Source organism: Lagopus muta, chromosome 4 (genome assembly GCF_023343835.1).
Source record: "Lagopus muta isolate bLagMut1 chromosome 4, bLagMut1 primary, whole genome shotgun sequence".
Classification (NCBI taxonomy): Eukaryota; Metazoa; Chordata; class Aves; order Galliformes; family Phasianidae; genus Lagopus; species Lagopus muta.
The window spans coordinates 65633391-65649064 of record NC_064436.1 but is presented as its reverse complement, the minus strand read 5'-3'; the positions used below and the strand labels follow the sequence as shown (position 1 = coordinate 65649064).

The following is a 15674-nucleotide window of genomic DNA, read 5'->3' as shown; positions in this document are numbered from 1 at the left end:
GGTGGACACCTACCCTGTGTGGTTTTTATTAGACCTGTTATGCAGTTTCAGAGCAGGTGCACCAGGCTACAAGCCAGACTTCGGTTCAGCCTCGCTAACCCACAAAGAACAAGCTCCTTCCTTCCCTGGCTCTCAGCACTGCCTTAATTCTCACCAGCACTGAAGGCAGTGATGAAACTCAGCACCCAGTAGCTGAAGTGAATGGCTGTGGCTTTGGCTACTTGCTGTTCTGTTAAATTGGTGGTAGAAGAGGCACCAAACAGCAGCTCTCTGTCTTTGATGCCCCTAACCAGTGAACATTTACTTCCTAGAGCAAACATTGCCTTCAAACAGCTTTACTCAGCCTTACAAATCTTTTACTGTTCTGCAAACACTTTCAGACTTCAAGCTGTAGTTCAACCTTTAGCAGCTGCTGTCTCCCAGTCTCATTACTGACTGATCCCTAAGCTGCCTTCACAGCAGTCAGGACTTTTCCTGCAGCATTACACCCACCAAGGTTTTATTTTTTATGAAGGGAAGTGGCTGTTAACTCCTCCACCACTGGGATATGTTTCAGCACCATCAGGAAAAGGACCTTTGCAAGTTCATAATAAATTACCTCAAAAAGCCTACCAAGATTCCTCTGCAAGCTGAGAACAGGTTACCTCGTGGCCTCTCCCAGATCAGCAGCACTTCGTAACCAATGCTTTTTGGACAGAGATTGCCAGAATTCAGCCATTTATTAGACACAGCATCCAGCTGTACAGAGGCTGAAACAAGTGGCAGTTTCTCCTCTACAGTCCAAAGCCTGTCCCCAACACCAAATGGATGAGAATTAACAGCACAGACAACGAATACCACGTTACTTACAGCATTTACATACAGAGTAAACTTCATACTTAAGTGAAGTCAGCATGGAAGGAATTAAATTAGCGCTGGTTGAAGTCCCAGGAGGTCCCAGCAAAGTGCTGCTCGAGCTGCCAACAAGCTGTGCTGCTGAGCAGCCTCCAGAAAGCAGCATGTTTCTCACTGGAGCACTCCAGCTTTTCCCAAAGGGAAGGCAGGGAGGCCAGCTACTCGTGGTCGCTGTCGCTGTCGCTGCTGTCGCTGTCTGACTGGATGCTCTCCAGTGCCTTCCTGCAGATATTAAAACAGTTGAGTAAAAATATGTTGAAAAAAACCTTTGGAACCTTTAGCTTGAAACAAAATATCCAAAACACAGGGTAATCCCACTCCAAGGAGCACACTATGGGCTGCTGATGCCTGTTGCCACAAGGGACAGGTCCACCCGTTTGGTCCAAGCACGCCCATCTCTTTCTGGCACAGCAGACTACTTCAGTTACCCAGACTGGTGGGCCAGCTATCAAGGCTGCAGGCACTTCTACTCATTTGCTGGCTAGGAGCAGGCTAGGCCTGTCCTCTGAGCGTGACCACAGAGGCTCAGCAACAAACTGCAGTGGTCAACAGAACGCACTGAGGGTCGACCACAAACCTCAGAAGCTGTGAAATACACTGGTGGCCCTGTACCATTTCCCTGCTTTAAGGCACCTGAAATCTATGTCTTTTCAGAGGCCAGAGCCTGCTCAGAAAAGATGCTGGGGGGGAAAGGTGATAGCAGATCTGAGCGGTGTTGTGGGTAACTCCACAGTGAAAGGTCACACTCATTCCCTTCCAGCTGTGATCAAGGGGGGGTTATTTTTCGAGGTGTAAATGCAGCAGTCAACACAAAAGCACATCATTCTGAAAGCAAGCTCTCTCAGCTGTGCTAGCAGAGAAGCCTTTGCACAGGAATTACCCCCCAGCACCCTGCCTACTATACCCCTACAGCAATACCATAAAGCAGTCCAACTTACTTCTGGTTTTCAGAGAGTTCAAATTCCTTCTCTACTCTGCTTTTTAGCTTCTGCGATGAAGGAAGACCAAGGGACACTGCCAGCTTTACCAGCTTAATTGCCTCAACGGGAGAATTGGTTTGTTTAGCACAGTTCAAGAACTCCTCCATCACCAGGTCACTGTAAGAGCAAAGGCAAAGGGTGGTGGTCCACAGGGCCCCAGGTGAGGTGGCCATGAGCTCACTGCACGCAGCTGCCTTAGGAGGAAAGGCAGGATGCTTTTCAGATGATAAAAGCAGGCCAATTCTGCTCCTGCCAGAGCTGTTACACCTCAGCCTTCACCCCATACCAGCATGATGCACTTTGGAACTCCTAAACTTACAGAAAGCAGTACTGCACAAAAATAATGGCAGCAGCTCACTGCCCAGGATGAAGACCCCACCTTTACAACAGCCTAAATAAACCTCCCTCCTTTACAGCCCCCCCAAAGCCTACGCTGTGGCTAGTAGAGGTACAGAAATGGCAGGAGAACAGTGATTAAAATCCCAGGCAGCGTGTCTCTGCCAGAGGCTGCCGTGATGTCCATGGGCACAGGGAGCCATTGACTCCAGCTCTGCTCCTCCAGCTCCTTCATGTTGTAGGGCTGGCTCTGCTCCTTTGTTATCTATGGCAGCTGCTGCATATTCATTGCCTTTCAGCAGGGAAGCAAGCAAGTGTTCACAGCTGGTGCTGCAGTGGAGCAGGGGACACTGCAACCAGAGAGCCTTCAGATCCATTTGTAACAACATGGAAACCACCTTCCTTTCACATTCACAACCCACAAATTACCAACTACAGCACAACCTCAGATAACTCCTTTCCCTATTCCCCAAACTGATACAGGGGCTCTGGAGCGACCTGGCAGTATGAAGCCTTCCTTCCAGACTAGCAGAAGCTTGCAGGAAATGGCAAGCACAAAGTGCTGTTAACAGCTACCATCAGATATGGGCCGCTGTTATCAGTCACAACGGAAGTGCAAAGTCTCAGCCAAAGGGGGTCTGGGTACACAAAGCCAGAGCCTGGAGGTACTCACGTGGGAATCCTATTGATTTGCTGGAAACGCTCCATCATGCTCCTGTTCAAAAACAAAACACAGGCACAGACAGGTAGTAAACAAAGGGACAAAGCCTAGATGAAGCCTAGGTGAGTTCTGTTTCCTGGAGACACCCCCAGTTCCAGCAGATCCCACTCCAGATGCTTACAGATGCATCCCAACCTAACATCACTGAACAGCTTAACACAGAACACCTTCAAATACTACAGAACAAATGACGAGTGTGACTGGTCACAAGTTCACTTTGAAATCTTAGATGCTTTTAAAAAGGTTCTTACTAATTTTGTGTCCAAGAAATGAGTGCAAAGAAACACCTCAGTTTAACAGAAAATGGCTCAGAACCTCATGTTTGGAGGCTGGGTATTTCAACCTGTATTTCAATTTGAGAGCATGCAGGACAGCCAATTCTAGCTTCTGAAGGGTTCTAAAAATGTTCACTTAGACGTAGGTCTAATTAAGAATTTAATTATACCATTTAAACTCTTCAGGAGTTTGGTGAAGAGTTCTAAATATTAGGAAATGGGAAGCTGTAGGAAATCAGCTGTTCTCATTAAAGTGATAGGAAGTCATACCTTGCCACAAGCAAATGGCCAACACTATGCCACGCTTACTGTGCTTACTTCCAACCATCTTAAAGACATACAGCTACAGCTTGGTGTCAAAAATGAATAAGAAAATTAAGAAAAAAGCCCAGTAACATCCCCAGCAGGACTGACCCACATCCCTTTATCTGCACTAGCATTCCTAGAGAACCAGCCATTAAGATTTGGATTTTCTGATTACACCTGAGATACAGCATCACCAAAGAGCTCCTGACAGCCACAGACGTACCAAGCATCCTGGGTTCTCCCAGCCCTGGAAAACACCACAGTGACACTGCCCAGTGCACTGCCTGTCCATTCCACTGGGGCCTGATCCTTCCCAGATTGCTCGTGGACTGTTTTGATATCTTCTGCACACTTGGCAAATGCCTGCTGAATCTGTGAAATGATCACACTGTTAATGCTAAAACCTCTGCAACCAATGTCATCCACTTCAATGCCACTACTCCTACATCCTCTACAGATGCTGTAGGTCTGCCCCAGCATGATTTCATTCTGCGAATTAACAGCAGGTGATCTTGGCAGAAAGATCTGCTCCAAAACAACACTGGAGAGGAGAGCTGTGCTTAGAGATACAAGCCTTTAACTGGTTTCTCAAGATGAAGAGTTACAGCAGTGACATCTATGGCAAAAATCCGTGAATGCTGCCATGAGCACCCCCAGAGATGTGTTATGTTCTTGCTCAACAGCCCTCACTGAAGGATTCCTCTTCCAAACCCTGGTACCAAAGTCATCCCCTTCTGTATCTGAGGTTTCTTTACACACTGAAGACAATCGGAAGAGCTCAGCAGATCTGGACAAACTCAGACAGATCTGGAAACTTGTAATGGCACACACACGGCAACTGGACCTCACAGATCCGGGGGCAGTAAGACAGCTCAAGCACAGCACAGCCTAGGGACAGCAACACATCTGCCATACACAGAAATGGGCTTTTTACTGGCCTTCCTTACCTCTTCAGGGTGCTGATCCCTGCTCATCAAGGACAAAAGTTCTTCCAAAAGATCTCGTCTCTTACTAAACCCTAGCTGTTTCATATCTGTTTAGATAAAGATAGCAGTCAGAAGGATATTTTCCATATGCTAAAGCCCATATTTGCATTCTTGTCTCCCCAGCATAAAAAGCAAAGAACAGGCAAAGAATTTACACAAGTCAAACCTGGGCAGCTGCTTAAGCTGCTGCTCCCTGGTAAGCACTGCATTTCCCAGGACAATGACTTCTAATTCTTGCTGGCATTTAAACACGCACAGCCACCACCTCTCTGACTGGGCAGAACTGACAGCAGAGATTTTCTCTATCACAGTCCCCTCCCTGCTGCACTCAGGAATAACAACCTTCCTGCCAAAGCATCCGACTGCAGCTCTCTGAGCACCACCAAGTACCCCCAGCACCTCCCACTGTGCACTGCTGCCAGCTTATATCCCAGCAACGGCCCACATAGCCACGTGGCTCCCACCAACCTTCCCAGACTGAAGGGATCACTTCCAATTGGTTGGCTGCATCCAGGGCTTGGAGGAGGTCCAAGATATTTTTAGGACTTGGATAGAAGAGCTGGCGAAGGAAGAATCACTTCAGTGAACTGTAACTGTTCTCCACTGCAAAGCTTTAAAGCTTACAGTAAGAAACTCACCGAAGGGCTCATCTCTTTGTACCATTTCAACACGACATCGATTTGTTCCATCATACACAACAATGAGAAGAATCTTGACCTACAGGAGGGAAAACGGCTCTAATTCAGTAACAATCAGATCACATGAAGCACAGAGAAGGACCAGATTATTGTCTGAATGAACTTACAGGAGCATCTCTAGCTACAATGTCTTAGTATGCTGTTCTTCAAATCAGAATACTCTAACTAGTTAATTACATTCTGCAACCACAGCACTTAATTACATTAGCAAAGATTCAGATGCCATGATTACAATCAAACTGCCTGAAGTTTGGTGCCTGAATGTATCTGTGATCATTACATGTAACAGAGATACAGCCACCACATTTGTGCTACTTTGTTGTGGTCTCCTAAACTGCCATCCTAAGTGGATAGCATGACTGTAAGGTTCAGCTGGTTGGATGGAGATTAAGCTAAACTGGAAGATTAAGCTAGGAGATGGAAGGGCTGGGTTTACAACCTTCTACTGATCCTTCTCTGCCCTCCTGGACAGGTAACAATGTAAGAGGGACCACTAAGGAGGTATGACCTTCAATGATGATCATCTCCGACACGTTTTACACATTTGGCCTTCTGACATTTCTGAACTCATGAACTCCCTACACTCCGAGATGCTTTATTTCAGTTTGGGAAAGGCCATAAACCAAAAATAGATCCTAGCTACTGCTGTTCTTAAGAGCTTCTTTGTTAACTAATTTCCAAACTGCACACACAGTATCTGATGTTTAACAAAGCATCTTCCTGCACAGTGTTCAAATCTCAGTTTGTACTCAAATTGATGACAACACTCGAGACACTGAATGTTAACCTCACTTCACTCACCAGTACGAATTTAACCGGTCCATGTCCAAGAACTTCCAATTGTCTCCCTTCTCCATTGCCTTATTTAAACGATAGGCAAGCTTGATATCCTTAAGATCACAGCACTGCAACAAACGAGTCAGATTTTAAAGCTGCCAAATGTAACACTTAATACTTTCTTCCAAGACTCACTTTCACACAGACAAGTAATGGTCTGACAGCAAATGTTCTTAACAGAGTGCAATTCAGCACAGTGACTGCCTGGGCATTCTTCTTACTTGGGACAAATGAGTGACTCTCCTTAGGGGCAAAAAAAAAATGTCCCTTGTGTTGAGGGACATGGTTTAGTGGGAACTATTGGGAATAGGTGAACGGTTGGACTGGATGATCTTTTAGGTCTTTTCCAACCTTGGTGTTTCTATGATTCTATGAAAAGCAAAGCTGCTGAATGAGCTACACTGACACTCTCTGGTGTGGAGGGAGCTGACTGCTGCTAGAAGCAGGATGCAGGCACAGAGCACAGGCAGCTGTGTAGCTCTGTGTACACAGGCAAGTTACCAACTGAGAAACATCACAAAAAAACGCAGGATTGTGTAGGGAGGTTGCAGAAGGTGATGGACACAGGTGAAAAAGACAATGACACAGAGCTAAATCTTACATGACAGGCTGGAAAACTCACAGACAATCCAGAAAAACCTAAAGGGCTCAAACGATTTCTGACTGCAGGGATGAGTTACTTACCACCTGCATGGCACTGATAAAAAATTTGGCTGAAAGGGAAAAAATGAAGTCTGTTAGTTTGCAGCTTTCAATGAGACATACAGCAACCCACGAACCCAGACTCCCAAGGCAGACAGGACATTTTCAATTAGAAACTGAATGTGCAGCTAAATTTGACAATATAGAAATATAGGTGAGCTGTCTGAGCCTGGGCAGTTTCACAAAAGCTACGTTCTCTTCTTTGACCCAAGGCAGAGAACATGTGCAACAAAGACAGGTGCTGGAGTTCATCATCCACCTCTTCAGCACACCCACAGCTGCCCAAGCTGTTACAACTGCCCCCTCCAACACCTGACTGTCAGACAGATTGAAATTCATACCATCATCAGGGTCCTGGGGAGTGAAGCTCCTCTTTTCCACATCATCTAGCACCTCGGAGATGATGCCTGATGGGGCAAGATCAACTGTGGGACAAACAAATAAGCAATATCACATCTCAGCTGTACTATGAACTTTTTGGTACAAAATCTCCTCCACAAAGACTGAGTAGCCTGTATCAACTCAAGAAAATAGGTTTTCTTTTCAGCTTCTGCAGTTAACACACAAAGCAGAAGAACCCTTTCATCTCTTCACGAATTAATGATACTCTGTATCACTTTGTTCACTCAACTGGAATCAGACAGAACAGTTAACAGGGCCAGGACTGCACACCTAAGCAGCTCTATGTGAGGTCACAAATCAATTGCTCTTATCCACTGCATTTGGAAAGCATTGAAACCAGATGTTACTTGAGATACACTCACAGCCAAGGTAATACTGCACGTACCAGTTCTATAAAATATGGAGAGAAGATGATCATACGTTGCAAGGCTAGGCTCTGAAAAGCAAAAAGATGGAAGTTACCACAACATTCTTGACTGAGCACTCTGCTCAAGCTCTGATTCACTGTCTCCAGGCCTTCTGGTCAGGCACTACTCGTAATTTACTCAATCACCCCTCTCCCTTTTCACCCTAATGACAGACAGACCTCGTTTACAAACACTGTACTCGAAGGGACAGTATCTAAGCACGAACAATCAGCTGGAGCATCATATTGCTAAGGGACACGTGGCCAAGCTTCCCTGCTCTAATTTAAAAGCAGTGAAGTTTTGTACCTAGTTTTCCTCTCTGCACGTCTTCAGCATATCAGCAAGCTGCTATTTGGGCAAAGCACCCTCCACAACACACCAAATCTGTTGTGCCCACTGCATGCCCACACTGCCCTTACAGAGCTAGATGTAACCAGGTCAACAATAACAATAAACATGGTCCTAACTTTAGCAACCAAATACTTTATTCTGGCTGTGGCATTCTGGTTCCCTTACCGATTTCAAGTGCTTCCATCTCCTTCATTACTGGCACAGCCATACTTCTGCCTACACCACCACATCTCCTCAGAGTCTTCAGAACAGCATTAAAGGTTCGCACGTTTGGCTGCACTTCCTGCTGAGCCATGTGATTCAGGAACATCTCGAAGAGCAACAACAAAATCCTTAGTGCTTCATACACGATGGATCATGGTTTATCATCATGCAAGGAGGCAGAGATATTTGCCCAGTCTTGCAGTCATGGCCTGCAAGTGAACAACACTGCCTCAAGTGATCACTTCAGGGAGAACTACCTCATCTTTAATTAATTTGACTGAGGAACAAGACTGCCAAATGACAGCACATCAGATCTTTGAGACTTCTGAGCAGAACAAAGACACTGTTAAGTTTACTCACTACTCTTCCTTACTGATGTTATCATCTCATCACTACTGGAACCTCTAACGTTACTACTCCTCTAAATTCTATTTCCAACACCATTAATCACAATTCAGAGAGGAGCTTTAAATCTATTTTTTAAACTTCCCATTATATCCTATGATTTTACAATCATAATTTCCACTTTCTGGCTGGGCAGTTCTTGGATCAGTATGTTCTCAGAAAACAAACTGCTCTGCTAGGACAAAGCTGGATTTTGTACACTGTTCACTCCTTAACAGCTAGTTGGTATCTAAACCAGCATTAATTCCTTTGCAGCAGATACTGTTATCTTTTACAAAGCTCATTTTTAGCATCAATCTGTGAACAACTGCAAACTTACAATGCAGACTCAGTCCCTGCACTATTAACCCATCCTTTTACCTGCTTACCTTGACTAATTCCCATCTTTCCAGGAACCTGTCCTTCAGAAACGGGACTGCTGTAATCAGTGCATTGAAGGTGTGCACATCAGCTGGAAAACGTAACAAAAAACAAGCCTAACTCATTCCAACTGACAAGGACATTCTTTGGAGAGCTACTTGTTGTAACATGGCTCAGTCTTAGGCGAAGTTCTCATGCAAACCTGTTTCCAGTGAGCCAGCCACACGCCAGCTGCACTGAACTCAGCAGTTTGCACTCAGCTCCCATGATCCAGCTGAGGTCCGTACCCCTGCGCCAATCATCACTGCCATGAAAGAAACATTCACCTACCCACAGCTTTCTACTACTTAGAAGACCGTCATTGAAAACAGGAGATGCTTACCCTTGTGCCTGTCATTCAGCAGTTCTGTGTACATGTCATAAGCTTTAGCAGAAGCCCCATGCTGGAAAAAACAAACGAATGAAGCAAACAAACAATCTCTGCACATGAAATTTCACGAGCTGAAAAAAGCCCTCCTAGCACTGAGGAGAATTTTACCTTCACCATGCCACGGATCACTGTGCAGTAGGAGTGTGCGTTCCTCTCCGGCATTATCTTAAATATCCTTTCAGCATTGTTGTTTTCCCTGGAATTGACACACGAGCTCAGAGTTAATGAACTCAATAAAAGGTATCTTCAGGGCTGACACTCAAACACATTCATCCTCACCCTTCAAACTATTCCACAATCACTTTCTAGATGTCCACCAATACTTCAAACATGTAACCAATGCAGATGTACTTAAAGATTAGTATCTGCAAGTATGGACTGCTAATAAGTGTTCACATCATTTTTCTAACAACAGTGTGAGCACACAGCACTCTGGAAACAGGAACAGTGGCAACACTTCCTGTACCTCCATCTAGAGGCAGATGGGTGCAATCCTCGCTGGGGAGGCCTCTTTGGAGTCTCCAGCTCTGAAGCATTCGCCTGAAAAGATTTTTGTAGAAGTGAGTTTCTCAGAATCCAAAGTTAAAACACATCATTTGACGTTTAATTGTACTTACAGAAGTTCAACAGCAATTTTATGCTACCAAAGATGAGTATTTTGAATGAGTTACGATAAAGTTGTTTAGACTATGATGTTTAAGAAGCGATAATGAGATTAAAAATACTGTTTGTTACTAAAAATACAAGATGAATTAAATGCACTTGTGGAGTGGAAGTGAATAATTACATCATACAAAGTATAAAACCCTCTCTCTCAACAACCATCCCAGGGACAGGTAGTGCCAAACACATCTATTGCAGCATCCAAGGACTGATTCTCCGAGATGTCAACAAGAAGCCCTCAGCTTCATTAAATCTGCATTAGAGAAGTCTTGGAGGTGAACAATAAAACCAAATCTGGCAGTGGAAACAGGTATTTGAACGCAGTTCAGCAGAACGAGTCAATACAAGGTTCCAGATATTAAGCTCAGCTTTTGCTGGTAGGTCAGACCAGGATTTTTATAACTGCTGTATTTGTAGGAGATGCTGACTGCATCTGACCTGCCTCACACCATCTGCCAGGTAAATGGGCACAGGGCAAAAACCTTGAAATCACCTTTATACGCTCTTGAACTTAAGAAAGAGAGAAATAGAGCTCAACAGCTTTTTCATACCTCTGCTTCTTCCAAATCCTCTTTTTCTTCAGATTCCTTTTCCTGAGTAGATTCTCCATCTCCATAAAAGCATAACAAATCTAAAAGGCTGTTCGTGGTTTCCAGAGACACGGACGTACCTACAGGAAATAATGATGTACAGCAGTCACAAAGTGAGAAAACATCACCAAAGTACAGTCGTAACAGATTACTATTTTCTCTTCTGACAAAGGAGTTCTCTAGCAATTCTGTGAAACAGAGGTATGAAATTAACATCTTAATATAATCTTCTACTTATAGTAAAAGACAACTTCAGCAGTGGACATGAGTATTTCTTTTTCTGTTAGTGTTACTGAATGAGTTTTTCTGGTCAAGTAAGAGAAGGAAGTAGCAGCTGGCAGCCCAAACTGCGAACAGCAACTGGAATGTCAGCTGCTTTTCCTGACTACAGCTTGCTTTGAGACTACTGGGTAATTCACTTCCTGCGATACAAATTTAAAACTGACAAATGAGCAACACAGTCATGAAATTGCCTCCATACAAAGCCTAGACCTCCTCCAGTGGTAGTCACCCTGTGCAAAGAGAGAATTCTATCTTTATGCATTGGTCAAACGACGCTCCCTCGCAGACAAATTCAGGCAGACGTGGCAAACATGAACCAGCTACATTTCTCACTCAAGGTGACCATCTCACATTATGCCACAGAATCACAGAATGGCCAGGGTTGGAAGGGACCTCAAGGATCACAAATCTCCAACCCCCCTGCCACATGCAGGGCCACCAACCTCCCCATTTAATACTGGACCAGGCTGCCCAGGGCCCCATCCAACCTGGCCTTCAACACCTCCAGGGACAGGGCATCCACAGCCTCTCTGGGCAGCTGTTCCAGCACCTCACCACTCTCTCTGTAAAGAACTTAAAGAACTGTGCCAGCTACTAAAAGAAGTCTTTGCACGATTTAAGCAGAGCTCCATCCTGGAACAAGGTGATGCCCATACCTGCTTGCAGGAGCTGATCAAACAGGTCCACTGAAGCTTTCACCATTCGGAGGTTGATGCGCTCTTTCAGAGCTTCCTCACTCACACCTTCAATCTGAGGTGTACAAATCTCAGGCATCAAACTCTACAAGCACAGAGGACAAGTCAAGCATATGCTCCAACCTCACCATTACAACAGTAGTTAACAAAACCAACTGTTTACATTAGTTTTGGCTCAGTCTTACCGTTGATTTCACTACCTGACAACACACAAATACAATGAAAACAAACAGCAAAAAGCTTACTGGTATGTTAGGTTCAGCAAGGATCTTGTCAAAAAAGTGAGGAAATTCCTTAATAATATACTTGGCAGCATTTCTCCCAGACTCCTTTGACAACAAAAACAGACGCTGCATAGGAAAGAGAGAACAAGAGTCTGATGAAGCATGTAACCATAAGGCTGACAGGGAGGAAAAACAGTTTCCGTAACACAGAGGGATTCAATGGGACCAAATGAAACTCATGCTTTTTCTTCAACTCTTAATAAAAGCACAGGGAAGAGATGACATTCCAAATACATTTTCTGGTATTACAACAAGGTAAGGATGTCTGTTCCTTAAATTACACTGTAAAATACTTCTCTATTACTTAGCTATGGATCAGACGCCTTAAATCACACATTAGTACCTCCAGATTCTCTTCTCAGACACATGGCATGAGGAAGTTTCTCCCTGTTTTATATCTACATTTGCTGGCATCACCCAACTTTAATCCACCCAGCTGTTCATTGATAAAGCTAAAATTCCCAGGGGTTGGCTAGGATGGTTAATTAATCACATGCTGTTTGTGTAGTAACAAGCATACCAGTAACTACCTGGTTTTAAATTACACGTAATTCAACTTAAATAAACTGCAATCACAAGATCTCTACGTAGCACTGATTCACAGTCTATACCCAATGTATGCAAATACAGCTACAATGAGTTAAATGCCCAGCCTAAAGACTCACGGTAGGATTCCAATCAGACAGCTATCAAGGATTTTACAGGAAATACTCACAGCAGTGGCTGAATTTCTTGGCATAAGGTAAGGGTCATCGTGGAACATATAATGAGCAGCAGTAGGATCCTGTAGGAAGGAGAACCCAGGACTGAAACATTTTGTTATGTACTCAGGCACAGTGCCTCATGGAATGGAGGCATTACGGACAGCTCCACCACCTCAGCTGCATGCTACAAGAATTCCATTCTCAGAATGGGTTCAACTATTTGGAAACTGTTTAAAAAGCATCTGCATTATGCACGTACATGTGGGCTAACAGAGCAACCACAAAATGGTCTTTACTATAACAGGGCAAGCACTGAGTGCAAAGAAAGTAGGATCACCACCTCTAACACTCTCAGGAGACCTGAGATGATTTGCAAAACTTAGAATCCTAGAATGGCCTGAGCTGAAAAAGACCACAATGATCATCCAGTTCCAACCCCCTGCTATGTGCAGGGTCACCAACCAGCAGACCAGGCTGCCCAGAGCCACATCCAGCCTGGCCTTGGATGCCTCCAGGGATGGGGCATCCACAGCCTCCTTGGGCAACCTGTTCCAGTGCGTCACCACCTTCTGCGTGAAAAACTTCCTCCTAATATCTGACCTAAACCTCTCCTGTCTCAGTTTAAAACCATTCCCCCTTGTTCACTATCCACCCTAGTAAATAGTTGTACCCCCTCCTGTTCATACCCTCCCTTCAAATATTGGAAGGCTACAATGAGGTCTCCCTGGAGCCTTCTCCAAGTTAAACAATCCCAGTTCCCTCAACCTTTCCTCATAGAAGAGGTGCTCCAGCCCTCCTGATTTTAGCAAAAGTCTGATCAAAATGCACAGCCTTCACTGGTAGTTGAGCAAAAGTGAGTTGAGCAAAAGTGAAACTGTTAAAAAAACCAAACTTGATGTGTGAGTTCCGCCTTCTATTTCTGGCCAAAGTAGAAGTCAGGAGAACTACTCACCCTTTTTACAGTAGAAGCCAATGTTTGGAGAACTGCTAGTTTATCCCTAGGTGAAAAAGAAGCTTTCATTAATACCAGGTTGCAGATTTTTAATGTTAGGCAGCATAAGTACAGGATTGTAAAGATTTTCAGTTCTTAAAAAAATAGTCGTTTTTGCTTCACTTAAAAAACATCTTTTCACAATGGGATGGAAAATTCAACTGCAAGAACAGTCTGTCCTCAAACCACATGAAAGACAAGACTGAGGAAAAAAAAAAAAACAAATCAGAAAAGAATTTAAGCCTCCTGCTATGAACATTGTCTTTATTATACATTACCAGAGAACATACAGAAAGAACAAAGAAAAAAATCCTTGAATGCTCTTCTCAGAAGCCCTTAAGAGTATCCCTGCTGTGAAGATGGATACATGAGTTCCTCTCTTCTACCAATGGATCCTTAAGACTTTGGTTATGTTTCAGGCAAACAAGGAACAGACTACTGAAAGCATTCAAGTACAGGTGGTCTTATTTGGAGCTTGCATGCAGACATCATTTGGCTATTTGTTTAATTTCTGCTGTACTGTTCTGCAATTTCACATTAAGTCCTTCCCATAGTACACACTCACCAAGTTTTCCTTCGTGGGAGCACTATTTCTTCTTGAGCATCTACAAGAAACAAAATCATTATTAGAAACTAATAGAAAACCCCAACCTAAAGAAAACCAATGATTTAAGCTAATGTAGTCAAAAGTACTTAATCAAAGTCTTCAAAACCACAGTGTGACATAGACCACTACTACATCAGGTAACAGAAGAAGCTGGCAGCAGCTGTGTGTAGACAGGATCACAAGTCTAAGTCTTCTACTTCAGAGAGACCTATCCACTTACTCATAAACGTTTCCATAATCATCCTTATCCCATATCTTACAGCTTGAGCCCCATATTTTTTCAGTCCTCTCTGGATTCTCTAGACTAAATGACAACTCCTTGCCATTGGATGTTGGGGATATCAAAACCTTATTCCATTTCAAACAGTAATTGGGCAGCTTGTGGATTGGATATGGATAGCTGCCTGGAGTGAGGGGGACCAAACATATTAAGCCAGGAAATATATGCAAAATGAAGATGATAAGAAAATAAAAAGGGGAAAGATGGCACTCGCTGTCTCCTTTGTATGACAGACTATGCTGTGTGGAAGCTGGAAAAGGAAAGAACTCATAATTACAGCATCATACCTTCTGAGTTTTCAATAGTCTTCCCAAGAGCTGTATTAGTAGAAGAGCACCTATAAACCAATCAGAGCTTTGAATGAGTAGAGGTCAAACTAATAGAGCAAAACTACATTAATGAAGTTCTGGACAAGTCAAAAATTTGCAATTGAACTTGAGGGTAGTTTGGCTTTAAGGTAGCTTTCATGAATAGTGGCATCTAAGAAAGCAAATTGTGAACATAAATTAAATAAGCTAATTCAGTGCAAAAACTGGAACAAGGCTGCCAGAGAGGTCGTGGAGTCTCCACTGAAGATATTCAAGACCCTTCTGGATGCTGAAGAAGATGCTGTTAACACAACCATATGCTTTAAAGCGACATAACAACTGCTCCCATCTGCTAGGTATTTATATACAGGCCATGCCCTCATCACCTCAGACACGAGCCAAGCTTTGCCCACACGCAGCACAGCAGGCACGGGAGCCTTTCACTCGAGGAACACCTTTAAATCAACCCCAGTCTGCCGCTTAGGCAGGTGTTAGGCCACTTTAACACCACAAGTCCAAGCCTGTGGTGTGGAGAGACCCGAGAGAGAACTCCACAGACAGCTGGGCCGCTCTGCCGGGCCGCTTCACGTCTCCCCGAGGCCGCATCGCGCATGCGCACGGTGCGCCCACACACGCGCACAACAAAGCGCCTGCGCATCTTTTCGCGCCCTTTCGCGCCTCAACTCCCCTCCTCATCCCCTCACTGCCATCGCTCCCCTCTACTCGCCCTGAAGTAACGGCGGAGCCTTACCGGCCGCACCGCCCGCTCAGCGACAGCACTCGATGCCAGGAGCTCACCCCTACCCGCCGTGCCGCCATGCCGGCCCTCGCGCAGCGCTCTGTGGGAAGGAAGGCGCTCCCACTCCTGCGGTGGCGGGGGACGAGCTCTTCGTCCCGCCTCCCCCCGGCGATGCGTGGTAGCACCCGGCCCCGCCTCTCCCTCCGCTGTTGGGACCGCGTGCTTCCGCCCTTGGCT

At 44.7% G+C, this 15674-nt stretch overlaps 1 protein-coding gene and 1 non-coding gene across 2 annotated transcripts; both read right to left on the bottom strand.

The window, feature by feature from the left end:
* Window positions 1-841: 841 nt before the first annotated feature.
* Window positions 842-15609, bottom strand: PTCD3 (pentatricopeptide repeat domain 3). Its single transcript, XM_048943593.1, has 24 exons — window positions 15450-15609; window positions 14678-14727; window positions 14069-14108; window positions 13465-13510; window positions 12524-12592; window positions 11770-11874; window positions 11486-11609; window positions 10509-10627; window positions 9761-9834; window positions 9403-9490; window positions 9247-9307; window positions 8873-8955; window positions 8061-8205; window positions 7523-7573; window positions 7077-7160; window positions 6718-6746; window positions 5998-6101; window positions 5137-5215; window positions 4967-5057; window positions 4460-4545; window positions 3736-3884; window positions 2884-2925; window positions 1833-1991; window positions 842-1116 (listed from the first exon to the last, which is right to left on the bottom strand). The coding sequence occupies exons 1-24, from the start codon at window positions 15515-15517 to the stop codon at window positions 1053-1055; spliced, it is 2010 nt and encodes a 669-aa protein (XP_048799550.1). The 5' UTR covers window positions 15518-15609; the 3' UTR covers window positions 842-1052.
* LOC125692788 (small nucleolar RNA SNORD94) lies at window positions 9033-9175 on the bottom strand. The gene has a single exon (XR_007376837.1). It is a non-coding gene; the product is annotated as a small nucleolar RNA SNORD94 (small nucleolar RNA).
* Window positions 15610-15674: the final 65 nt, after the last annotated feature.

Excerpts from the sequence above, each read along its gene's own strand:
- PTCD3 (XM_048943593.1), bottom strand. The coding sequence starts at position 15,517 with ATGGCGGCACGGCGGGTAGGGGTGAGCTCCTGGCATCGAGTGCTGTCG. Across the intron at positions 12,593-13,464 it reads TGGCTTCTACTGTAAAAAGG|GATCCTACTGCTGCTCATTA; the intron begins GTGAGTAGTTCT and ends TCCTTCCTACAG. Across the intron at positions 9,491-9,760 it reads CCATCTGCCTCTAGATGGAG|GGAAAACAACAATGCTGAAA; the intron begins GTACAGGAAGTG and ends TGTCAATTCCAG.